At 38.6% G+C, this 26,594-nt stretch overlaps 1 protein-coding gene across 1 annotated transcript; it reads left to right on the top strand.

Moving 5' to 3' along the window:
- Positions 1-232: 232 nt before the first annotated feature.
- On the top strand, positions 233-24,990 carry LOC133294153 (actin-related protein 2/3 complex subunit 2A). The gene is made up of 10 exons (XM_061492806.1): positions 233-377; positions 3,709-3,775; positions 3,942-4,149; positions 11,452-11,621; positions 13,077-13,154; positions 13,429-13,561; positions 13,645-13,736; positions 24,376-24,432; positions 24,867-24,938; positions 24,985-24,990. Exons 1-10 carry the CDS (start codon positions 316-318, stop codon positions 24,988-24,990), a joined length of 945 nt encoding a protein of 314 aa, XP_061348790.1. The 5' UTR covers positions 233-315.
- The last annotated feature ends 1,604 nt before the right edge of the window (positions 24,991-26,594 follow it).

The following is a 26,594-nucleotide window of genomic DNA, read 5'->3' as shown; positions in this document are numbered from 1 at the left end:
ATTGTCAAGTAGTGATGTAATCATTAAATAAACAAGTAATTAAAAACAAAATAATATAGTAAAAGGAAAAAAAAAAAGCTAGCATAGCAAAGGAATCGACGTAGACATAGGATAGACACGGTGACAACAGCACAGTAATCCCATATATAATTTTTTTTAGGAAATCCATATATATGAAATTTTGATTTTGCTTTTAAATCTAAATCTAAAACTAAATCTAAATCTAAATCGAAATCCCTTACACGAAGAAAAGAATTCCTCTCGATCTCTTTCGCTTTCTCTCTTCCAACAACAACATCATCATCATTATCATCCATGATACTCTTGCAGTCTCATTCTAGATTCCTGCTCCAGACCTTGTTGAATCGGGCTCAAAAGTACGTTCCCTCTTCCCTCAATACCTGCTAATTTTGACACTGTTGATTGAATTTCGAACCATTTTGGGCCCTGTTTGATTGGGTTAACTCAACTATACAACACAACTACCTCATTTTGGGTTCTGCTGTTAAACAAGCTCTTTTTCTTTTCTGTCATTTTGGTTTTCCCTTCCCTCTTTGTGTTTCTTTGGGTATCTGAGCAAAAGGGTCAAAGTGTGGGTGAATTCTAATTTGTAGCACAAGTGCTTCCTTTTTTTTTTATTCCTCTGGGAAGGTTAAGGAGTGGAGTGTAGGGTGAAAGGGTGGGAAGGTAATAACTGACAATAGAAGTTCATGCAAAAATTTAAGATTGTTGTTAATGTACTTGTACCCTAACCTAATGGCACGCAGCTTACTTAGGAAGCACATGATGCTAGATTCAATACTCCATTGTTGGGATATAATGATTCAGGGCTTGCTTCAGGTTTTTATTGAGTTTTGTTTTATTAGATATAAAACGATTCATGAGTGTTCACCTAATAGCTTATGTTTTTAGGAGATTTGGTTATTGACATGGTATTAGAGCCTCTATGACCAAATGGTCAGGAGTTTGATACTTGCTGTACCATTCATTTAAATTAATGTTGAATTTCATCACTAGATAGGGTGGGCATGTGCATTTTGCCTTGTCTTGTTCCTCTTTGGTTTGAAAATTTATGTTAGCAAGCAACTTCACTCTTTTCATAACCAAATAAAAGAATGAGGGGTGATTGCTGTTTGGTGGATGGGAAGGTTAGAGGGTTGGGATTGTCAAGGTTAGAGGCTTGGGATTGTCTAGCTAGTGAGGGTGATTTAGTAAATGAACAGTTGGCTAGGTGAGCTACACTTTTTAATGATTTTGAAGAGATTTTGTTTGTAGAAGAGGCTAGTTAGAGACCAAATTATAGGATAAGGTGGGCTAAGGAGGGTGATGCTAATTCTGGTTTCTTTCAATAGGTTTGCTATTGGGAGAAGAATGAGCAGCTTCATTAAGGAGTGGGAGCTGTATAATCAGATAGTTTTGTGGGAAGTGACAACTAGGTTCTATTGCTGTGAAATCACTAACTTCTAGTGTTCTCTACATTGACGCAGTCCCTTTTCAACATTTTATTGATGGTTTGAATTGGTACCATTTAGTAGGTGATAAGGCCATTTGGTTAGAGTGATCTTTTGAAGCAGAAGGGAAGAAGGCAATTTGGGATTCAAATAATGTTAAGGACCCAGGTCCAGATGGGGTCACTATTAGTTTCTTTCAGGGTTGCTAGGGCCTAGGAGACTATGAAGTATGATCTTTTGAAGGGTTTTACTGAGTTCTTCAACAATAGGAAGAAGAATGGGATTGTTTTTATTTCAACTTTTATCAGTTTGAATCCTAGAAATATTCAGTTCATGGAGATTAAAGATTACGGGCCAATCAGTTTGGTTACTGCTGTTTACACAATAATCTCTATTCTATAAGATGTTATCCCTTGAGCTTTCTAGTTGTGAGATGGCTTTATTTTTGTTACTAGTGCTTCTGTTAGGGGATAGGGAAATACTAGATGTAGTTAATGGCAAGTGAGTTTGTGGATGACAACAATTGCTGCAAGAGTGACACGTGGTTATCAAGTTGGATTTTGAGCAGGGCAACGGTCGAATGAGAGTATTGGATGTTTGCCTAGGTCATTGGTCTAAATGTGTTAAAATTGATTGGAGTTGGGGGTGAGGGGGATCGACTTTAGAAATGTAAAGAATCAATTCAACCCAAAATTTTAAGTTGTTAGGTGAAGGCCATATTAATGGTTTTATATTACATCTCTCTAACATGCTCTTTTACACAAGAACCCATTGGATTTGAAGAGTGAACAATGCATCAGGCCCTGCCTACCTGTGCTAAGAAACTTTACAATATTTAATTCTTATTTTTTTTAATAGAATGAGGGCAATGAGAATCAAACTCGTGACCACTTGGTCACAGAGGCTCTAATACCATGTAATATATCAATTCAACCCAAAAGATTTAGCTGTTAGGTGAATGTCACATTAACGGTTTCATATTATATTTCTCTAACAAGAAACATCAATCATGGGTGCAACATCGGCCTTTGGAGAGTTTTGTAAATATGAAATTTTTTTGTACTGATTTATTTCCTTTAATAGTCAGATTGTATTCTAGGATTTGGGTTTACTCCTTTAGGCCCCTTTGCTTCTCTATAAACAATGTACCCAATGTATAGGTTTTCTACACAAGGTTACGAGTTCGATCCTCATCTCCCTCCATTCTATTAAAAAAATAATTGAATATTATGAAGTTTCTTAGCCTAGGTAGGATGGGCCTATGCACTGTCCACCCTTCAAGCCCAATAGGTTCTTGTGTGAGGTGGCATGTTAGAGAGATATAATATAAAACCATTAATGTGCCTTTCACCTAATAGTTTAAGCTTTTAGGTTGAATTAGTTCTTTACAAAAAATTTTGTCCCATCATGCTTGGTTTCAAACTTGGGTGCAACTCAGATTCAGGAAACCTTTGGAAAATAGTTTGAACAGGCCGGAAGGGCGGAGAAAACAATCTTTGCAGGTTCTGGAGTTTTTGGGTGGTGTGCCGGTCTATGTGCTGATGAGTTACTGATGCATGAAGCTCACACATAGAGCAGAGGAATGGCGCATGGATATGAGATTTGTGGGTTTTTCTGGTTGGAGGAATCTAAGGTAGCCTGTGGTTTAAGTTGGCCAGGATACTGAATACTTGAGACCTGGTTTGAGTTTCAACTAGAAGAGGTCACAGGTGTCAAATATGATGGTTTTCTGGAGAAATTGTTCACTGCTGGCAATGGCCAAGCTTGTGGAGTCACCACCAGATGTTTGTTAAACCACCGTTGGTATGAAATTTCACTGCTGGCAGCGGGTCAAGCAGGTGGGATTCAAGGTTTATCATCCCAATCCCAACCTCTGGATAGCAATGTTAACAAAGAGAAAGGCACTGTACTATATCATTTTATTCCTGAAAGAGAGAGCTAGCTGTATGAATTTTGCATCTGTAATCACTACAACAGAATAAATATACCAACTGAAAGTCTGAAACAACTAATTATCCACATTAACAATTCAGGAATATTTGCTAATTCAGTGTGAAAGCTTGCTGGGTTCTTGGTCCTTACCTGTTAGTGTTTTTACAAGTGGTTGTAGTTTACACTTCCTGCTAAAGAGACTACACCATTTGAATTCCATTTTTGTCCAGCTATGTCAATTGTTTCCCTTACTTTTGCTGATCAAGCAAATTATCATGAAACCTGAACTTACTTCTGATGCTTTAATGATCTGTCACACTTTCAGTCTTGAAAAAGGAGTTGAACTGGATCACCACTGGGTGGAGTTTGATGATGTTCGATACCATATTCAGGTAACAATGTTTTTGATGGAGACAATTATTATGGAAAATATTTGGATGACTACCTTTGATTCCTTAGTGTTGCTGGTTAAATTTAACACTAGATGGATTTTATTAGATATAAGTAGGTTTTCGACAGTTTTGGGTTGCCCATTTGACAATGCAATAATTATTGTAGGTGTCAATGAAAAATCCTCATATTTTGTTGCTATCAGTATCGTTGCCTACCCCCTCTTCAGAAACTATTTTTGTCCATGGACTTCCTTTAGGAGCCATTGAAGCAATAAAAGCTGCATATGGTGGCCTTTTACAAATTCTCGATCCTCCAAGGGATGGCTTTAACCTCACTTTGAAAATAAATTTGTCAAAGCTTCCTGCAAATCAAGGTACAGCAAGGTTCTGGATAGGATGTCATCATTACTTTCCATCCCCTTTCTATGAGAATTTTTTCCTCTTTAAGCTGAATTTGTTTGTTGCTGTATTTTCTGTGCATTAAAACAATTGAAAAGTATTACATATCCATTACTGTAGCAAATACTTTCCACTTTTTTTGGTTTCATTTCAGGAATTATGTTTATTATTGATATTAGATAGGATTTTTTAAATAAACTGATAATTGAAACATTTGGTGAAAGTAAAATGACCTTGAAGGTCAAGGCATGTGATAGGGAAAAACAAAATTTTTCGCTAGCGGAACACACATGCATATCAAGATACGTGCTTTAAGACGTATATTATACCTTGTTCGTGAAACTTCAGGACGATCAAGGTCAGGTTTGAAGGGTTCAAACCCTCTAACGTTGATCCACATCACCCGCGTCTAGATGCAAGAACTCCTTCTTGTAGAACCACCAATTGATCACCACAATGAGGCTTGCTATGCGCTCAATGTATGAAAGAGGAGGCTAGGCAAATGTGTTTAGAAGTGTGATGTTTTTAGAGAGAAAACCTCACAAGGTGGCGCATGGAAGGAGGAGAGAATGACTAGGTTTTTCACTTAAAAACCCTAAGGGGGAACACACTTATATATTGCACAAGAGAGTGAGGGAATAAATAAGTGAAATCAGATTTTTCACTTCAAAATCCCATGAAAGTGACGCACAACAAATGAGGAGATAAAGGAGTTGTTGCAATTCAAAACTCCCAACAACCTCTCCATTGAATCCTTATGAGATAAGGTCTTTATCTAATCAAGATTCTGACCTGATGGTCATCACATGACCACTCATACTGTGCGCCCCATTCAGTCCCAAAAGGAGTCCAGATACGTTTGAGTAGTTGCATTCAAACTTGAATCAACTCACTCAAATATTCTCCCAACAGACCGTATCTTTTGGAGCTGATTTTGATGACTAAATGACACTCACCAACAGCCAAAATCAGCGCCCCAATCTTCTTGGATCATGTCCAAAAGATCTCCTCTTGATACTAGTGATTTGTTCCAACAAGATCTTATCTTATCATTTTGTTATGAAACAACTTTTCATAGCCAATTCAAATTTGAATTCAAATATTTAAATTCGAATATTCAAACATTCAAATTCAAACTTTCAAACATTCAAATTCAAAATTCAAATTTCAAAATTCGAATTCAAAATTCAAATTTCAAAATTCAAATTTCAAATTCAAAATTCGAATTTCAAAATTCAAATTCAAAATTCAAATTTCAAAATTCAAATTCCAAATTTCAAAATTCAAAATTTAAATGTTTGATAATTAATTTAACCAATTAAATTAATTAGTAGTGTCTTGAACTATCCAAGCCCATTACTTTGATCCATGCGCCCTCCACCCTCAAGGTGGACTTCCAAACTACTTCTTGGACTAATGACCATTATTAGGCCCAATACCTTTAATGCTAGTTTATCTAGACAATTAGGTGTTAGCGTGTGACCCATTAGGTCCAACATAGCCACTGACATAAACGGGTTTGGGCCCAATAAGCCCACAACCCATCTAATGACAACACAGAGCACTAGCAATGCTTTGTTGCCCCAGAACTAGTTAGATTAATGACTTGATCATCCTATTACACATATTTGGTTGCCGTATGTATTTCCCTTCGTCTCGGTTACCTTCCCATTAACCTAGGGTAAGGAAATGTATCAACCCTTGTGGTTTAGGGTAAGCTTTATTCGAAATAGGGAATCTTCAATTTACTGACTCTAAAGGCAGATCATCTCATGATCTCTTTTACTATGCATAGATTCCCGAGTCCCTGTAAATGTCATCCCGATTTCTCCGGTTTACAGATAACCTAATCTCTCACAGAGATTCGACGAATTCCTTCAGCTTATCACCCTAGCCCTGTGCTCTTTCAGGACAAGCCCAACAGTATACCTATGAGTCTTCATGTTTCAGGCAGACGAGGTATACAGTCAAAGTATGCCTTCTAGAACACAGTCTAGGTAATAACTTCTGGTCTAAGGAAAGACATACCCAAATATAAAGAGACTACTCTAATGATACTCTCTGTGAGATTTCCTCATAGAGTCTCTTTGTGGGTCTGTTAAGTGCGAGCTATACCCTCATAGGTCCACCCACGACTTTAGCTAAGACATCTTCATATCTGTAGCACATGAGGTCTTTACCTTGTATCCGTATACAAGTAGATAAGTCGTGCTAGCCTTATCCGAGATCACTGATCCCCATTCTCAGTGTCTCTAGACTAGGAACATAAAATTAGGAATAAACGTGCGGTATCCTTGAATCCTCATGATTGTGATCTCATCACAAATACTCAAGAGATACCTGTTCTATTCCAAGGGGTTTATCCAGTTTATTTATAATATATATTAACAATAATATCGAGACACAATATGAAACAGGATAAAGAGTGTTTATTATTTATTTGCGACAATAAAGGTCTACATTTAATGTCCTTATTTAATCAAAAGATTGTCTCTAGGACACCATATACTAACATTTGGTTGATCGTTTCTATTTTCAAATTTGATGTTGGTATGAATCTGAAAACATATAACTAATCCTACGGCATAATTTAATTAATGACATATTGGGATATATATATATCATCTATCATGTGCTCTGGATTATCTATATTATGAGCATTTTATATTTGCTTTTTCAGTTCAGCTTAATGTTGTTTTTTGATGCGTAACCCAAAGGAAGACAATGGTTGTACACTCTCTAAAATTTAGTCTTTTAATCAATGTCAAATCTGTCTCAGTTCAAAATGTGGAACAGCTGGAGATTGTTTATGGTTCTAGAAAAGCATTCTTCTTCAGTAATTTTAATCCAACAATCAAAAGAATCTGAATCCAACAAGTAACAAAAAGAACCCCAACTCACACAAATTCAAAATCACAAATAAAATGGAAAACCCTAATTTCCAAATTTAGTGGAAAGTTCTAATGAAAATTAAACTTCATTCTTCATCATGTATTCATATAGGGTTACATTTCCTTTACTCCTTTGTACGTGGGTCTTTCATAATCTGATTACCAAACATTGAAGTATAACTTAACCTCCCTATTATGTGTATATGGACACATCACTATCCTGTTTATTGTAATTTGATGTGAATACGAATGGGGATTGCCAAGGTTACTGTTTGATGGTGGAAGGGATTGTAGAATATGATGTACGAAACCATATTTAGGTTGGAAAATTTAACTTTTAATGCAACACAAGTAGAGATCTGTGATTTATAGGATGGTTACTCAACAGGGGCACTTAATTGGAAATATTTGTTATGGAATTGGTGCTTGTTAATGCAGCGGCAAGTCAGACTGATAAGCTAGAGAAGGAAGAAGAGACAAGGCATGGGATTTCATAATTATGCCTTGTTTGTTACACTAGCTTGATGGTCTGTTGTCCATTGAATTTGAAAGAACTAATGAGGATGTATAAGGTGACAAATGACAATCTCATTTATTTGCCAACTCTCTACCTCTGCCCTAACACTAGATTCTAGCCTATGTAAAATTGCACTAGCCAGAGTTAATAAAAAACAAGAATGGAATTAATCATTTCCCATTAAACCCCAACTAACGAGAGTGGAGTGAGAGTAATCCTTGTACGTTGCTTTACCCTTGCATATTGGCAAAGAGGTTATAAAAAACAAGAATGGAATATGATTCTGAAATTGGAATTTTTATTCATTCTCATCCTTCAATTTGGTAGTGGTATGCTAGCATGAAAATGGAAGGAATCAGGGCGCGTTTGGATAAGCTTTGAAAAAAAGAACTTTTATGATGTAACTTTTCTTTAGATCTTCGTTCACTAGCTACCTAGCTCCTCTGAAAAGCGCTAAATTTGCTTTCCTTGGGGTTTTTGCTATTTTTAGAAAAAATTAATATTATCTTAAAAAGTTTTTAAAGATGACTTTTAGTTAATAAAGCATAAAACAAATGGACCCATAACCTCACTTCAGTCATGAATCATGAATAAAATAAAAACTCAAGGTGATGTTCCTCTGGGATGTTTAGTCCAGGTAGTTTACTAACCTGTATAACAGCTCGGAATGACTGAACTTCCTTTCTATATGTATAAAAAAGAGTCTCTCCTGGTTGATCTTGAATGCAGTCAACTTTAGTGTTCAAGATTTGTAATTTTGGAATTTCCACACACACTCTCTCTTTAAATTTAATGTACAGAATTTTCTGAATTTTAGTCTCTCAGGTTAATAGAAGGACCCTTATGGGGTGTTTTGTCTAAATTCCTTTTCCAATTTTTAACTCATTCATTGAACAAAGCTCCTTTATGTATATGTAAACCCCTTGTGGAAGTCTAAGCTTCCTCTAAGGAAAAAATTCTTATGTACTCCACACCAGTCCAATAAAAGCATAACACATGGTACATAATAACATAATCTGAACTTTTGAGAGTGTTGCTATCAGAGATTCAGAGTACATCAGTATTTTCCCCTGATTTGTGTCTAACATATGGTGTGTGCTCAGAATTGGTTCTGCATCTGTTCTTACACTTTTCTGTTTCCATTTCTCTATGGAAATCCTTATTTGGCCTTTTTGGTGAATATTGGCTATGTCCTAGGTCCCAGGACCAATTATTGAAGACTAACTTTCATGAAGTCAAGAGGTAAAATTTTTTGTCGCAGTTTGCAATCTTTGCTACACTTTGGTGCATGTGGGTTGGAGGGTAACTTATATTTTTAAGTAGCTTTCTATGGAACAACACTTGATTTTGGATTAGATTAGCTTTTTTGCTTCATTTGGTGTAAAGAACATTGCCTTTTTACTAGGGTTTCCCGAACAGATATTTGTGGAACTCAGCAACTTTGCTCTATTGGTGTTCTCATTTTTCTTTGTTTTTATGTTTTTGTCTTACCTTAACGAGGATTCCTTATTATCCCAACTCTATTTTAATTTTTCTTTTCCATTGGTGTTCTCGTTTTTCTTTGTTATCTTTTTTTGTCTTACCTTAATGAGGATTCCTTATTATCCCAACTCTTTGTAAATTTTTCTTTTGTCTTAATGAATTTCTTCTTTTATTAACAATTAAACTATTTTCCTCCTCTTAGGGTGGGTCTTTTGTTTGGACTGTAGTGCTTTATAGAAGTAATAATAGTAAACACTAATGACATGTAGTTTCAATTTTCAAAGGCTACATAAGGCCTTTTTTCCTATAAGTGTGTTAAATGTGGTGATTGTTCAAATCGGTTTCTCATATGTTCCTGCATTGTGCTGCTACATTTCACCCCTACCCTTGCTAGTCGGGGTTTAATAGGGATTGGTTTTGGGTTTGCTTGATGTCCATGGACCAATTTTGGTTGACTAACTTTTGTTACTTGGTTAGAAGTGAAGAGGCTAAATTTTTAGGGCAATATGCTGTCTAAGCAACCATTTGGTGCATCTAGTTGGAGCATAATGCTCGCATTTTTAAGGATGTCAATTATCTCAGCAACTTGTTTGGGATATGATTAGGCTGTAAGCTTTTGTTTGGTGTAAAGCACAAGGTTTTTTATGGGTGTTTCTATTAGGACCCATTTGCAAGGTACGAGACTCTCCACATTGGTTGTATGGGCAACTAATGCGGGGTTTATAAGGCTTTGGGCACTCCCACCCTTTGAGCTAGTTTTTGGGGTGGTGCATCCCAAGGTTCTTATCAAATAGTATCAGAGCCTTCCACTATGTCTCCTGGTTGCAATCGAGCGGCGCGGGTGGTGACGCCGGCATTGCAATGTTTGCCCAGGGCTAGTAAAAGACTAGCGTACAGTCAGCCCGCGTGGGTGCCGGGGCTGCAGAGCAAGGTGGAATGTTAGGACCCATTTGCAAGGTATGAGACTTGAAGTCCCACATTGGTTGTGTGGGCAACTAATGTAGGGTTTATAAAGCCTTAGACACTCCCACCCAATGTTGTTAAATCGAGATCTTACATAAGATCGGAAGGGTGTAACAAGATCGTAAGTCGTTGAATCAAGACGAATGGTAAGATCCTACATTTTTTATTTTAATTATAATTTTTTTTTATAAATATAAAATAATATTTAAACCACCACAACTTCAATCATTAAAGATTAAAATTAGATTGAATTTTCTCCTTAGTAATAAAATAAAAGGGTCATAATAAAATAATAATAACAATATATACAATAATGCATAGAATGCCAAAACACAAAAGCGAGAAATAGGAATAAATATATGGATTTCATATTTCATCGTACAGTGAATTAGGAAATAGTAACAGGGTATGTGTAATTATATATAAAATAAAAGGTTTCATAAAATGATAACAATAAAACAATAAAAAAAGTCAAACATTTAGAAACAAACAGATGGGTTTCATTTCACTGTACAAGGAACGTGATTCGAGGATAACCAAAAATCAAAACGGAACATCACCCAGGTAACAGAGCACAATGGGTTTGCTCCTAGGCTCACACCACTGGGTTTCTGACCACAGTACCAAAAGCAGAGACTCGTAGTGACGTCACTAGAGAGAGAAGGAGGCAATCGCAAATCTAAGTGGTCTCTTCAATTCCTTGACAGTGTAAACGAAGTTTTTCGTTTTGCACCATTACACCAGAAGCAGAGACTAGCAATCATTTTCACTAGAAAGAAGAAAGCAGTTGCAAGATCTAAGTGCTCTCTTCAAGTTTTTGAGTATTTTTCCATTTTGGGTCATGGGTATTTTTAATTTTCCACATCAGAAGGCAAACAGGTTTGAAAATTTTTAAATCGTTCCAATGGTGATATTGCACAATCCTACCGTCTTTACGCTCTTGCTCGTCGATCCTGTACGATCTTGATTCAGACTGATTTTATGTGCTATTTTAATCAGCCAGGGTGAGAAAATCGTAGGATTGTACGATCCTACGTTTTAACTCGCGATTTTAACAACACTGCTCCCACCCTTCGAGCAAGCTTTTGGGGTGGTGTATTTCTTATCAGTTTCCTTAACAGATATGCTGAGGGATTTGGTAGCTCAGCTTTATTTTTGTTTTCTCGTTTTCTCTTGTTTTATTTTCCACTTCCCCCTCTGAAGATCCCTTATCCTCTATATTCATTATACTTTTTCTACTCTTCGTCACAATGAATTGATTCTTTTATCAGCTTTTATTCCCCCTTAATCCTGTATGCTTATGTTCTAATTTTCCTTGACTTGAAACTCGTGTTTTATTAAAAAAGGAATAAAGGAATTTCTATATTCAATTATTTGGTTGTTAATGTTGTTCTTTGACATTTGGTAATTTTGAACTTGTGCAGAGCCAAGGCATGCTTTTTTGGTAAAAGTTGCATCAGTAAGGGAGGTTGTCCTCGGTGCACCATTGAGAGTAATTTTAAAACATCTTGCTTCAAGAACTGTTGCTCCGGACATGGATCCAGTTGTTGCCCTTGTGCATCGGCCAAAAGAGTCTTTTTTTCTTATTCCTCAGGTGTGATAATAGATGCAACTTTCTGTACTTAAGTCTTTATTGCTGATTGGAATACTTTATTCACTTATGCTTTTAGTTTTTTCTTCTTCCAACATTAAGCATTAGTTCCATAATAATGTTAAAGGGCAAAAGGAAAACCCCTCTGCAGAAGGCTCTCCGACTTGCGAGGGTAGGGGGTAAGGGTCGATTGTGCGCAACTTTACCCTTTCATTTTTGCAAAAAGGCTGATTTCCAGACTCGAACCTGTGACCTTCCGGTTACAAGGAGCAACCTTACCGCTGCTCCAAGGCTCGCCCTCTTCCATAATAATATTAAATGCAGTATAATTTGCTTTTACCTTAAATTTTGTTCCCTGTCAGGTTTTATGCATATAATATAAGGAGCCTTCTTAGAAAAGAGAAGATATGTACAAAGAAAGAGAATAAGACAGTCTATTAAAAGGAAACTAGAGAGAGAACAAAACCAAGAGAGAGAGAGAGAGAGAGAGAGAGAGCGCTTGCCAATCCCTTTGCATTAACAGAGAAAGCCCTCCGAATAGAACATTTAGTAACATCATAATTGAACAGAAAAACATCTTTTTGTCCAAAGTTGTTCCTTGGCCTTCGCTGTCAACAGCTCAAGCTTTGGGTGAACCGGCTCCTTGAGATCCTATAAGAGTGTCAGTTGTAATTTATCCTCGAAAGTTCTAGCATTTTCCCCTGTCCAAAAGCATCAAGTTACTGCAATATCATGCATCTCCTTAAAGTCCTGCCCTCGTTATGCTTCTCAAAGCCTTTCAAGTGTCCTAGCAGAAATTTCTCGAAGTTTGCAGGACATAACCAACTTTTTTTTCTTTAAATTACTATAATCTAAATAAATGATACATAGAAGATATATATAGACACACACACACACAAACATTAAAACAAAAATAAGAAATTAAATTGAATTTAGAGGATAATTGATCCACTTTAACATAAAAGAAAACCTCAAACAATGAAGATAAAATTTCAATGAGCAACGCTGCCCGATCCGTCAACATATCTCTATTGGAAAACCATTCAAAAGATCTTGTGTTTCATCCCAAATAGAATTAAATGCTTAAAGAAACCTCCTTAATTAGTTGCTGTACCAAATAAATCTCCTTGATCAAGTAATAATATATTTTAATATTAGGAGATAGTGCTTTTTGTGTGATCAGTAAACCCGCAACAATATTTGCTGTGAATTTTTAGTTTTGATGTACATAAAAGGAGTAAATAAAATAAAGAATTCTTTTAACTCGAAATTGGAAAGATCTAGTCTTGTTCTGATTTTGATTGTGTTATATTAAGAAGTGTATGTTGCCTCGGGCTTTGTAGATTTGTTAAACTGTCTTGACTCAATTGAAGTTGGCATTGTTTAAATTGGTCCGTTTTAGTTATTTATGCGGGAAGCATATCTTAGGACTAGATGATGAACAGTTTATTTTGACAGGCTGATAAGGTGACTGTGGTGTATCCTATGAGATTCAACGACTCAATTGACATTGTCCTTGCAACTTCATTTCTGCAGGTATGCTTTCTTCGGTAATTCCTTTAATCTTCCACAGAGAGAGAGAGAGAGAAGGGCGGGGGGGGGGGGGGGATGTTTGTTGCATCTTGTAAACTATTCTTTATGTGGTTCTTTGCTCAATTTTGATTGTTTGATTGTTATAATTTAGGAATTTGTCGAAGCTAGGCGGGCGGGCGGGCGGGCGGGCGGGGGAGGGGGATGTTTGTTGCATCTTGTAAACTATTCTTTATGTGGTTCTTTGCTCAATTTTGATTGTTTGATTGTTATAATTTAGGAATTTGTCGAAGCTAGGCGTACAGCTGGACTCAATAATACCCCTCCTTGTTCGTGGTCTTTTACTCCTCCACTGGAACTGAAAGGAGTTTCCACTGATGCATTATCTGCAAATGCAGGATTTGTAACATTTGGTTAGTGTCTGGAAAAGTGTCACAATGTTTATTTCATTTCTTTTTGCTAGTATCACTGCAATGTAACATGTTCAACTCTGCAGTTATCTTCCCTCGTCATGTTGAAGGCCAGAAACTGGATCGTACAGTGTGGAGTCTATCAACTTTTCATGCCTATGTTAGCTATCATGTTAAGGTAGGGGGTTTCTTTGAACCAAATTTCTTCAGTTGCATACTTTATTTGGCGTCATATAAAATATATTACCATCTTTTACATTGAATTATATTTTTGCATTTTTTAGGTCGGGATTTTAACGTCATCTTTTTTTTTTTTTTTTTTGGTACATAATTTTGACATCATCTTGACCTAATTGCCATTGTGAAGAAATAATCGGTTTATTCCTTAACAATGCTAATAGCTTTTCTCTACTTTGTCCTAACACGAACTGCATGTCAATATATTTCCCACTCCATGAACTCTTGTGTTACTATTTTCCCCCAAGTAAATTCTGGTAGACTCTTCCTCTCTTTGTGTCATGCTCTTAGTAACAAACTTTTGTTCTTATGGGAATATCTAGGGGTCTTCGAAGAATATGCCTAGGTCATCTCAATCTATGATCTATCATATTTTTTTGCCATTGATACTTCTCCTATCTTTTATCGAATATCTTCATTTTTTTATCCATTTATTGTGTGACAACACAAATAAATCAACAGACAATAAACTGAGCTAGTTGGGTACTTGGTTATCTAATTATTTTAAGACAAATATACATAGGTTGTGTGTGTCTCCGCCCCGGTGCACAAGGCTTCTTGACTTGCAAGGGTAGGTGTGAGGGTCGATTGTACGTTGCTTTACCTTTGCATTTTTGCAAAGGGCTGTTTGTGAGACTGTCATAATACTTCTTTTTTTTATAGAAAGAGAGAAGAAAATGTTGCTTGTACAGATTTAAATGATGCCACTCTGTTGTATCAAAAACCAGATTTTTGGAAAAACCATTTAGATCAGGGGGTCTTGGGGTCTTTGGTCTTCCTCTACCTCTGTTTATCAGCTCCATTTGATCAACTCAATAAGGCCTATATTAGTCTTCTCACTTGGCCAAACTATCTTAGGTGAGATGTTGTGATTTTCCTCAATAGGTGGGTGCTATTCTAACTTTCTGTTAAATACATTCATTCCTAATTCTTTTTTTTTTCTTATATGTTCCAAAGTAGTTAATGCAGAATGTGGTGCTAAGCAGCCACCTTAAAAATGCTGTAACCAAGGTTGTCAAGATCATAATGATAATTTACCTTGTAGGACCAGATGATCGTAGGATCTTTTGCAGGAAAATCCTATCTTGTATGTTCCAAAGTAGTTAATGCAGAATGTGGTGCAAAGCGGCCACCTTAAAAATGCTGTAATCAAGGTTGTCAAGATCATAATTTACCTTCTAGGACCACATGATCTTTTGCAGGAAAATCCTATCTTGTATGTTCCAAAGTAGTTAATGCAGAATGTGGTGCAAAGCGGCCACCGTAAAAATGCTGTAATCAAGGTTGTCAAGATCATAATTTACCTTCTAGGACCACATGATCTTAGGATCTTTTGTAGGAGCTTTGATCCTGATTACATCGACCAACTTGGTTTGGTGGGATAAACATAGGATTGTTGAGCAAGATCATATAGGAGCTTTGATCTTTGTAAGTGGCAGAGCAATGAAAGTCCCAATAAAAGTGGCAGAGCAACTGATTTTTGAGAAAATACTGAACCCACCCAAATCTAAATGCCCCATTTGACCTCATTATCTCATTCAACCTCATCTGAACGTCCCATTCTACCACAATATCTCATTCAACCGCAATCTCTCATTCGGCCCCACCTCTCATTTTACTTGCTTGGGTGCTTTGATATGTGGGTGGTTTGATTGGGTACTTGCTGACTGCTAGGTGACGGCTGGATAGCTGGGTGCTTAGTGATGTGGGTCGTCTCAGATGGTTGGGGCTGAACTCTTCCCTCCTTTCATATGTTTCTGTTTTGATCTGGATGAGTGCTTGCTGGTTATTTTTGCTTCCATGCTTGCTGTTTCTACTTTGTGTTCTTGTTGGTTTAGCTGTTTAATTGTGCTCTGTTTCAGTGTTTGTTTGGCTGTTATTGTGCTCTAGTTTTCCTGGTGTGAAATGTCATCTAGTGGGGTTGATTCATTCAAAGTAAGAAAAAAATAAATAAAAACAAAGATTTGAATCATGCAGAAGCATCACAGTCCTTATGGCTGCAATTCAGGCCAGTGTTACACTATAATAGACTAGTATGGCCATGATGCTAAAAATGGGATTTGGTAGAGGTTTGCGCTGCTGCAATTGAAAAGTTTGCTATGTCCATTTATCCACCACAAACATTGTATCTCCACAACACTTAGTTTATACTCTTGTTAGCATTTTACCGCATAACATTTGGTTCACTAAAGCATTTTTGGTCCAATAGATGTTCTGTAGAATTTTCCTCAGAGCCTTGAGAGGCACCTTTCTATCACAAGTAACGCCTAAAGCATTCCTTCATTTCTTCATCCCAGCTTGAATCTTATGAGCTACATCTCCCCCAATCTCTTTCTATCACAAGTAGATGATGTCATGACTCGATTTTTTGCTTCATCACTTAATCTTGCAATTGCATTGTTTCTTTTCTAAGAAATCAGGTTATCTCTAATGAATACACTACCCAAAAGTGGATCTCCTATTGATAGACAATATACCCAATCAATGTCTGACCTTTATCTCCATAGATAAGACCTTCTCCAGGAGCTGCTTTAATGTACTTGAGAATACGAATCACTACATTCCAATGTTCTACACAAGGAGAATTCAGTAAGTGACTTTGTAGACTAACCGTGAATAAGATCTCTGGACGAGTGACTATGAGGTAATTTAACTTCCCAACTTATCTCTATCTCTTTGGATTTGAGAGTGGCTCCCTTTGGTTTGATAGAAACTTAACTTTTGGATCCATAGGAGTTTCAACTAGCATTGCATTCAACACAATTGTTTCCTGAATGATGTCCATGGCATACTTCCCTGCTAGGATATTATAATGCCATCTTTGGATTAGGCTACCTCTATTCCTAAGAAGTATTGAAGCCTTCCTAGATCTTTTGTCTGAAAATGATGATAGAAATGTTTTACTTGTAATGACTATGTAACACTTGTAAAATTTAAATTCCAAGAAGAGTATGTAAACTGTAAATAGGAATCTGTATTTCAACTCTCTGTACTGTGAAATGTAGCTACATGGAACGTAAATTTCAAATGCAAATTGCCATTCTCAGACTATAAACAATCTTCAAAGACAAACTAATGTTTAGAAACAATTTAACATTCACCAATTGAGTAATAACAAAAAATAAAGGATAAATTCAGAGGAGTTGGAGAGCCCCTGATCTCTCCCAAAAGCCCAGAATTTTCATTTGTCCAAAGATGCCTCCTTCCTTTCCTTCTCCTCTTCTTATTCTCTTTCTTCCAACTGTTTTTTGATTCCGCTCCCCTCCCCTGGTGGTGATTCAGCCTATATGGTTGAATCCGTAAATAAACCATATCATTGATGTCCAGCTCCACATCTCTTGTGTTTATTAGCTTGGATCTTCATATGATTTTGAGCCAAAATCAGATGTTGCTTTAGTTCCTGTAGCATAACGTCTCTTTCTTGTAACATCTTTTTCACTTGTGCCACTCTAGTACCTTGCCCAGCTCGAAATAAGGATGGAGGATTAGTCCCATATAAAGCCTTAAATGGGGTGATTCCAGTAGGTGCCTTATATGTGGTATTGTACCAATATTCTGCCCAATGTAGCCAATTAGGCCACTGTTTGGGCTGAGGCTGGCAAAAACACCGTAAATAAGTCTCTAAGCATTTATTCACAATCTCCGTTTGCCCGTTTAAATCGCAGATAAGTTCTAGCCTGTTTAAAGAGTTCCGACCATAAATGACTAAGGAAAACTTTATCCCTGTCTGAAACAATGGACTGTGGGAAGCCATGCAGCTTAACAATATTTTTAATAAAAAGCAATGCCACCTCTTGCGCACTATATGGATGACATAATGGCAAAAAATGGGCGTACTTTGAAAGCCTATCTACTACCACTAGAATTGTATCCACTCCACAAGCCTTAGGTAATCCCCCAACAAAATCTAAAGATACATTAACCCATACCTGCTCCGATATTGGGAGTGGCTGCAATAGTCCCGCTGGTGTCAAGTTAGAGGCCTTATTCTGTTGGCAGACAACACATTGAGAGACATAAGCTTGAATAGTTTTCTTCATTCCTTCCCATTATATTAGATTCGAGATCCTTTTGAAAGTCTTAAAGAACCCTAAGTGTCCCCCCACAGGGGTGTCATGAAATTCCCGAAGGAGAACTGCAATCAGTGGGGATTTTTTTGATACCACCAGTCTATCCTTAAGCATTAACCTTCCTCCCTGAACTCAAAATCCTTGGTGGCTTGCTGGGTCATGTAGCAAATCAAGAATAATCTGCCTCAGGTGGGGGTTTGTTTGTTGCTCCTCTTCAATCTGCTTTATCAGCGGCAACGAGACCACATAAGTGGAAAAATAGTGCACACGCGAGAGCGCATCAGCCACTACATTCTCACGACCTGGCTGATATTGCACCTCAAAATCAAATCCCAACAATTCTGATGTCCACTTTTGTTGGTCCTCTCCCAAAACTCTTTGATCCATCAAGTACTTCAGGTTTTTTTGGTCGGTTTTGACAACAAAATGCCTGCCCATTAGGTAGTGTCTCCATTTCTGCACAACAAATACCAGCGCCATTAATTCCTTTTCATAAACTGACTTCCCTTGGGAACGTGGTGAAAATCCCTGACTGATGAAAGCCAAAGGCCGCCCATCTTGCATTAACACAACCCCAATTCCTTTGCCTGATGCATCGGTCACCACAGTGAATTGTTTGCTGAAGTCAGGAAGGGATAACGTGGGCAGATTACACATGACTGTCTTAAGGTGTTCAAAAGCAGCTTGGGCCTCATCATTCCTGTGAAAATAATCTTTCTTCAACAGATCCGTAAGCGGTTTGGCAAGCATCCCATAGCCTTTGGCAAACTTTCTATATTATCCCGTCAGTCCTAGGAACCCTCTCAGCCCTTTCACGTTCTTAGGAGTTGGCCATTCGTGCATTGCTGTTGTTTTGGCCGGATCTACAGCTACTTCTCCACGATTGATTATATGCCCCAAATAATCAATTTGTGTCTGTCCGAAAGGGCACTTCTTTTGGTTAGCGAATAGTTGTTGTTCCCTCAACGTTTGCAAAACCATTCGTAAGTGTTGCAAATGATCAACCCTGGTCTTACTATACAACAATATATCATTAAAGAAGACCAAGGCGAACTTCCGAAGAAACGGCCAGAGGACTTCGTTCGTTAAAGCTTGAAAAGTCGAGGGCACGTTTTGTCAACTCAAAGGGCATTACTAAATACTCGTAATGCCCTTCGTGGGTCCTAAAAGCCGTCTTCTCTATGTCATCCTCCTTCATACGGATTTAGTGGAACCCGGATTTTAAGTCCAGTTTCGAGAAGATGTAAGACTCTCCAATCTCATCAATCAACTCGTCAATAATGGGCATCAGAAACTTATTTGGTACTATCATTTTGTTTAGTTTCCGATAATCAACACATACCCTCCAACTATTGTCTTTCTTCTTGACCAAGATCACGAGACTTGAGTAAGCGCTCACACTTAGTTTAATAAAACCAGAATTCAACAATTCAAGAATATTCTTCTCTATTTCCTCTTTCTGATAAAAAGGATACTTGTATGGCCTGATATTCGGGACCTCACTGCCAGGTTTAAGAACAATAGCATGATCGCGACTGCTTTTAGGTGGCAGTCCCGTTGGAGTGGCGAAGACATCAGCGTACTCTTCCAATATCAAGTTCAACTCAGCCTAGTCCATTTGCCCCTTATTCTTGTGGCCGCTCTCAATCTTTGGTTGCAAGAAATACCCTTCTCCTTCCCCCTTAATTGCCTTCACTGTAGATTTGAGAGATGCTATGCTCCTGGACAACTCAGGTTCAGCTCTAAATTTCACCTCCCTCCCTTCATGCCTAAAGCTAAAAATTAGTTCACGAAAGTTGGCCTTCACGTTACCAAGATCCTTCAGCCAATACACTCCCAGAACTACATCTAGCCCACCTAAATTGAAAACGAACAGATCCTGTATAATCGCAACTCCTTGTATCTCTATTTTAACCCTTCGACAAACCCCGCTGCACTTTAGTCGCTCTCCGCTTCCTATTTCGACTTTGTACGTTGGTGTAGCTACTGTCTCTAGCTGAAACCCTTCAACCAAATCCGTCTTGATGAAATTATGGGACGCGCCACTGTTAATCAGAACTATGACCCGCTTTCCCTTTATTTCTCCAAACAGACGCATTGTTTTTCTCGTTGTCAGCCTCATCAAATTGTGCAAAGATAGCTGCAACATCTCCTCGCCTTGGACCGCGACCTCCCCACCAGTTTCGTTTCCTTGCATGTCTTCTTCCTTTCCTTCGTCGTTTACCGCCAGAATATTCAGGTGCTTCGCCGCACACCGATGGCTAGGATTCCATCTCTCTTCACAATGAAAACACAAACCCTTGTGTGACCTCTCTTGCAGCTCTGCCTGAGGTAAACGACGGTTGCCGTTGCAATTGTTGGTGCTGCCTTGACTCTCGGGTGGCTGATGTGTGGCTGGGATTACAGAGCTAGGGTTATGAGCTGTCTTCATTCGCGAAGCTTCCTGCGTTGGAGTGGGTTGGTTGGAGTTATTATGAGCAAACCCGGTTCTTGAGTTAATTTGGCCCACGTTTTGCTGGCCCATAAAACCTAGTGGTTCTGATATTGGGTGAACAGGCCGTAGGAGTTTGGGCCCCCTTCGAAAACCCTCCCAATTTGGCCAGCCCATGCCCAATTCCTTTTCTCAATTCTTTGTGCCTTCCTCATCAGCACTGACTGTAACAGCCCGTTACGTACCGGTATTGTTAACATTGATTATGATATTAAGCGCAGTTACAATCACAGCAGTTCATTTATTGTTTTAAATGCTCGCGTAATGAAAAGGAAAAATTTTCATTGCCATTACGCGAGCATTTAAAACAATAAATGAACTGCTGTGATTATAACTGCGCTTAATATCATAATCAATGTTAACAATACCGGTACGTAACAAGCTGTTACACCATAACGAATCTAAGGGTTGCATCAGAAGTTCCTCGTGTATGCAGTTTGACAGCCCACTCAACCAGATTCCACGAAGAATTTCGTCGTCAACGTGCTCCAAGGTCCCAGTAATTCTCTGAAAATCTCTTCGATACTCTTAAACTGTCCTTGATTGACGTAGGCTCAGCAATTCGTGTAAAGGATTCCCCTCCAAATTTGGTTGGAACCTGCTCAGCACCTCTGTATGGAAAGACCCCCAGGTAGCTTGCATGGTGTTCCTCTCCCACCATTGGTACCAATGGAGGGCTTCTTCTTCCAAAACAACCGTCACCGCCCTAAGTTTCTCCCTATCATTCAAACGATTCACCTCAAAGTACCTATTAACTCGATTCAGCCAGTCATATACATTATCCCCAGAAAATGTTGGAAGTTCCAGCCTCCTCCCAAGATTCTCTCCTCTACGCATTCCATAATTTTCTCCGTCAATGGATTCTGGAGATTCTCTCCTCCCTCGTCCGTCTCGACTTCTGCTTGAACGACTTGGTGAACGTCGTTCATCTCTAAGTTCTCGAAGAGATCTGAGCACCTCTGCTAGCCCAGCTTCAACTCGATGGACTCCTTCCTCTGTCCTACCTATTCTTGCCTCCATTGCTTTTACTTGGTTATCCATAGTCCTAGTAAGAACCATTCAGCGCTCCCATAAAAGAGCGTTGATACCAATTGTAACACTTGTAAAATTTAAATTCCAAGAAGAGTATGTAAACTGTAAATGGGAATCTGTATTTCAATTCTGTGTATTGTGAAATGTAGCTACACGGAACGTAAATTTCAAAAGCAAATTGCTATTCTCAGAATATAAACAATCTTCAAAGACAAACTAATGTTTAGAAACAATTTAACATTCACCAATTGAGTAATAACAAAAAATAAAGGATAAATTCAGAGGAGTTGGAGAGCCCCTGATCTCTCCCAAAAGCCCATAATTTCCATTTGTCCAAAGATGCCTCCTTTCCTTCTCCTCTTCGTATTCTCTTTCTTCCAACCGTTTTTTGGTTCCGCTCCCTTCCCCTGGTAGTGATTCAGCATTCAGTGCCTTCTCTTCACTTGATGGTGACTCAGCAGTGGACAGGTCAGCATTAACCATATTGTTTACCTTGCATATAGAGTGTAATTCTCTGAAACGCTTCCTACAGTAAGCCAAGAACTTAGGTGGAATTGTATCAGACTATGTCATCTACAAACACCACCAAATAAATGCATTCTGTAGCTTAATGGCGATACAAAACTAAGTTGTCAGCCTCATTTTGAGTCAAATCAAACTGTTGAACAACAGCGCTAAGCGTTCCAATCAAGCTTTTGGAGATTGTCCATAAAAAGACATGTACTGGAGACAAACTAGGACATAAGACTCTCCCTAAGGATGCTCCGTATGACTTCTTCGGACAGATCACCTTGGAGGAAAGAATATTTTGTATCTAATTGATAAAATGTCCAATGAAGAATAGTAGCCATAGTAAAAAAGAGGCGAACAAATGCTATTTTCACCACATGTGTATACCATTTTGTCACCAATCAAGCTTTGTGTAATGCCTGGCCGCTTGCAGGATCAAATGATTGTCCCCACAAACCAACACTAGACTTTTCAGCGTGCTTTGTCCTCACTCACACTTTCTGAGAAACTTTTCAAGAGTTCACCCATCCCAAAATTGCTCCAAGTCAAGCACGCTTAACTATGCAGTTCTTAAGTTATGGGCCATCGAAAAATAGATGCATCTTGTTAGTATATGTAGTACATATTAATTCCTTTAAGCTATCTTTAACTGTATAGTCCTATACCTGCATAGCCTCTGGATTCCTCTAGTTCAGGTGTTGATTCGATTCATTCATGTACTCTTCCCGCTGGAAGTCTGTAAGGAGCCTTTTTGTTACTGTCACAACCACTCCCACCTTAGCGGGCTGGACTCCAGACACTGGGCTTTATCCGGGCTGGTGGTACAGCTCAACCCATGTGCCAAAGGAATATCGACCCCCCACCCTTGTTGGCGTCCGAGATGTTACACTTTGAGACAATCGACCTATCTATCAAGGCCAACCTTAACAGTGAATATCCACTAGCAACCAATAACAGACTCTGCTAGCAGTAGGGGAACAATGCCCTTAGTGTCACGGCTCTGAAATGCACACATTTAATCAATCATAGCCTACCATTATCCTAAATGGGATAAAGCATTCCCTATAGTCTTTGGAATAGTTACCACACAAGCAAAATGTGAAGGTGATAGACAATTGTCACTCGAATTAAGATAATGAGGTGAAGGATTATGAGAAGTACAAGTACCATTGTGGAGAACAATTAGTAGGTCACTGTTAAGAGGCAAGGCTAGAGCTGGAGGCGGAGAAGGTGCTGGAATAGAGTCAGCAGGAACCTCAGTAGCAATAGGAGTAGGTGCAATCTCAGGTGGCGGAGGTGGGCACGGTCGACAATGATAGTCTTGTAAGGGACATACTGAAACCTTGTCATTTATAGAGGAGTAAACTGTAGTGGTCGCGTGAACTCAACCGAGACAGGAGGAAAAGGTAAGGTAGTTGAGATCGACTCAGGGGTGAAAGAAAAGGACCGAAAGTAGGGATTTGATTCAAAGTAAAAAACATCAGCCGAGATAGATAGCGTCGAAGAGTTGGATATTCTATTTTTTTGATATTTTGAATATTGTTGAGATATATAGTCCCACATTGGTTGTATGTGCAACTAATGTGGAGTTTATAAGACCTTGGGCACTCCTACCCTTTGAGCTAGCTTTTGGGGTGGTGTATCCCAAGGTTCTTTACATGGTATCAAAGCCTCGCCGTCCCCCACTTTCTCTTGTGGAGTTTCTTAGCACAGGTAGGCTGGGCCTGTTGCATTGTCCACTCTTCAAGCCCAATGGGCTCGTGTGTGAGGGGGCGTGTTGAGATATATAGTCCCACATTGGTTGTATGAGCAACTAATGTGGAGTTTATAAAGCCTTGGACACTCCCACCCTTTGAGCTAGCTTTTGGGGTGGTGTATCCCAAGGTTCTTTACAAATTATAATGTATGAATGTACTGTACAAAAGTCCTCTATTTAAAGAGGTTAACTCTATAGATGCTAGCCAAGGACTCAATCTGTGTTGTGCTTAGGGTAGAATGATAGGAAATGGAAAAAGTAAAAATGAATTTTTTTACTGTATAAAATGTTTAGATATACAGCATTTAAAACAACCTTGAATGAAACCAAAAAAATATTTTTTTGTTTTACAAAAAAGGTTCATAAATCATTTTACAGATAATTTAACTGATTTGAAGTATCATTACTATTAGTAAAAACAAAAAGAGGGGCACTGGGAGAAGGTGGTGGAGAGAGGATATGGTGATATGGCATTTATGAATATAGATTTAAACTTAAAAGTAAGTTTTTGTATATAGAACAGATGGAAGGAGAAGTATTACGAAAGTGGGGGATTAAATTAGTTAAAGGAGTTGGAAGTTTCTGCTAATACCGGTATATATTTGGCTGTTCAATGGTAGAATTTATGTTTTACAATAAACCTGCATAAAAGATGTTTGATCCCATGTAATAAGAAAAAAAGGGATGTCTGATCCCAATCTATATTATGCGTATTTGTCAGTGTTCAGAAGGATTTATGCATACGCGGATGCGGCGTCGAGTGGAGTCCTTGATTCAGGTAATCTTGCATATTTTTTCTTTTTGCAGTAAATCTTTTGTAGTATCTCATACTAATAGGTTGACATAGCAGCTGAATATACTTGATTAGTAATAATGGATTTTACTTTAATAGTCAGCTATATGCTTTATTGGGATGTTTTTTTTTGTCATAACATTGGCTTTTGGTTGTTGCAAAGGAATGCGCTTAGTTAGGTAGATATTATTGGCAGCCTAGAACCCAGCTAAAATCCCACAAAAGTTATTTTAAATCCGTTGAAGAATTTGTATGGTAAAAGTGAACTTATTCTGGTGCATTGGCTCATGATAAACCATGTCTACGTTTCTGATTAATTGCAATTTTTCTGAGATAAATGCATTAGAGGTCATTTGTTCTTAAAAGATTTGTTGACTTCCATAGCATAACTTGTAATGAAGCCTACGTTTGTTTTGTAGACTCTGGATCGTGCCAAACCAGATCTCGAGAATTCAAGGAAAACTTCATACAACAGATCCTTCAAACGGCTGGTTTGTTCTGTGCATTGTTAATGACTTTTGTGATGGTTTTTGTTAGAAATAATATTAATTTATTATTATTAGAATAGTCTAGAATAGTCTAGATTGTGGGCTTGGCCCATTAGGTCATCCCATTAGGTCTTTTAGTCTCTATAAATAGAGAGTCTTCTTGTACAGACTTACACACTTGAATATACAATATATTTCAGATTCAATTTGGTATCAGAGCTCTCGATCTGAGGGCTCTGCTTCCGCATATATATCTTTTCCTTTCTTTTTACTGCCGTGCATCATACCGGCAACCATCCTTTCACACCTAACCCTTATTTAGTCACAAATTTCTTGTCCTCAACCTCGTATCATCAGGAAAAAGATCGTCAGCCTCCGTTCATCGCCGGAAACCGCCACAAAACCACCGTCCGCCACTGTTCACCGCCGTCAGACTGCTTTTCCGGCGACTTTTCCGACCAACCACCACGCGATCAGGAGCGGCTCAGGGAGGCGACCCTGTCTGTCCAAGCCGCGTGTTGATCGGAGCATCCACGCGCCGCCACGCGCCGGTGGAAGTCTCCGGCGGCCGAACCACTGTTCCGGCGCGTGAGCCACCGTCCGGCCACCGTTCCAGGCCGGACCACCACCATCTTGCTCGCCTCCTCACCCTCTTTCCAGATCTGGTCTCCGTTCGTTGTGGGTCCCATCCGTTTGAAAGATATCAGTGAAAAACCCGTTGTTTGGACACTTTTGTGCAACGTTTTTGCGCGATTTCTTGCTTTCTTGTAGTTCTTTGCTATTTTCTGGTCATCTCCTTTTATTTTGTGATGGAGGGCTCAAATAATGCGTCCAAAAACACGACTGGCATCATCTCCGGTACTACCCCATCTCCATTCTTTTCTCGGGCCAGTGATTCCAATTGGAACAGTGGACGCGGTCGCAGACGTGGCCGCAGACAGAGGCCTCGTTGCAATTATTGCCAGAATCTTGGGCATTTTGAAGAACGCTGCTATAGGAAGTAAACATTTGAAGCCACCGTCTGCCAAATTTGCTCAAACTGATGTTACGCCACCTTCAACTGGATTAGTAACTCTTTCAAGTGCCGACTATGAGGCACTTCTCAAGAAGGTTTCTTCTCAGCATCCTACTCAAGACACTGGTAATCATGTTGCTTGTTTTTATCAATCATCTCTTGGACCCTGGATAATAGACTCAGGTGCTACTCATCATCTTTGTGGTAATAAAGATCTCTTCACTTCACTTTCTTATTCTAATAACCTACCCCCTGTCACTCTTGCTGATGGCACTAAGGCTCCTGCTCGTGGAATTGGGGAAGCCAACCCAACTCCCCTTTTAACTTTGAGTTCTGTTTATTATATACCTGGCATTCCTTTTAATTTAATCTCTGTTAGCCAGTTGATTCATTCTCTTTCATGTACTATTACCTTCTCTAAACAATCCTTTTCTATGCAGGATTCGGGTACGGGGAAGACGATTGGAGCAGGCGTTGAGTCACGAGGTCTCTACTATCTGATTGCACCACCTTCTCCAGTAGCCTGTTCTCTCACAGAGTCTCCTGAGCTAATTCACAGCCGTCTGGGTCATCCAAACCTCTCCAAGCTTCAGCATATGGTTCCCTTTTTATCCAATCTTAAGTCTTTAAACTGTCATTCTTGT

This window comes from Gastrolobium bilobum, unplaced genomic scaffold (genome assembly GCF_033153095.1).
Source record: "Gastrolobium bilobum isolate Gb01-03AN ecotype WA unplaced genomic scaffold, APGP_CSIRO_Gbil_v1 utg168530, whole genome shotgun sequence".
In the NCBI taxonomy this organism is placed as follows: domain Eukaryota; kingdom Viridiplantae; phylum Streptophyta; class Magnoliopsida; order Fabales; family Fabaceae; genus Gastrolobium; species Gastrolobium bilobum.
This window is presented reverse-complemented; position numbering and strand designations above follow the sequence as displayed.

What these genes read in the sequence shown, in the direction of transcription:
- LOC133294153 (XM_061492806.1), top strand. Translation starts at nt 316, where the DNA reads ATGATACTCTTGCAGTCTCATTCTAGATTCCTGCTCCAGACCTTGTTG. An exon ending in ATGTTCGATACCATATTCAG is followed by an intron (nt 3,776 to 3,941) that starts GTAACAATGTTT and finishes TAATTATTGTAG; the next exon opens with GTGTCAATGAAAAATCCTCA. An exon ending in CTTTTTTTCTTATTCCTCAG is followed by an intron (nt 11,622 to 13,076) that starts GTGTGATAATAG and finishes TTATTTTGACAG; the next exon opens with GCTGATAAGGTGACTGTGGT.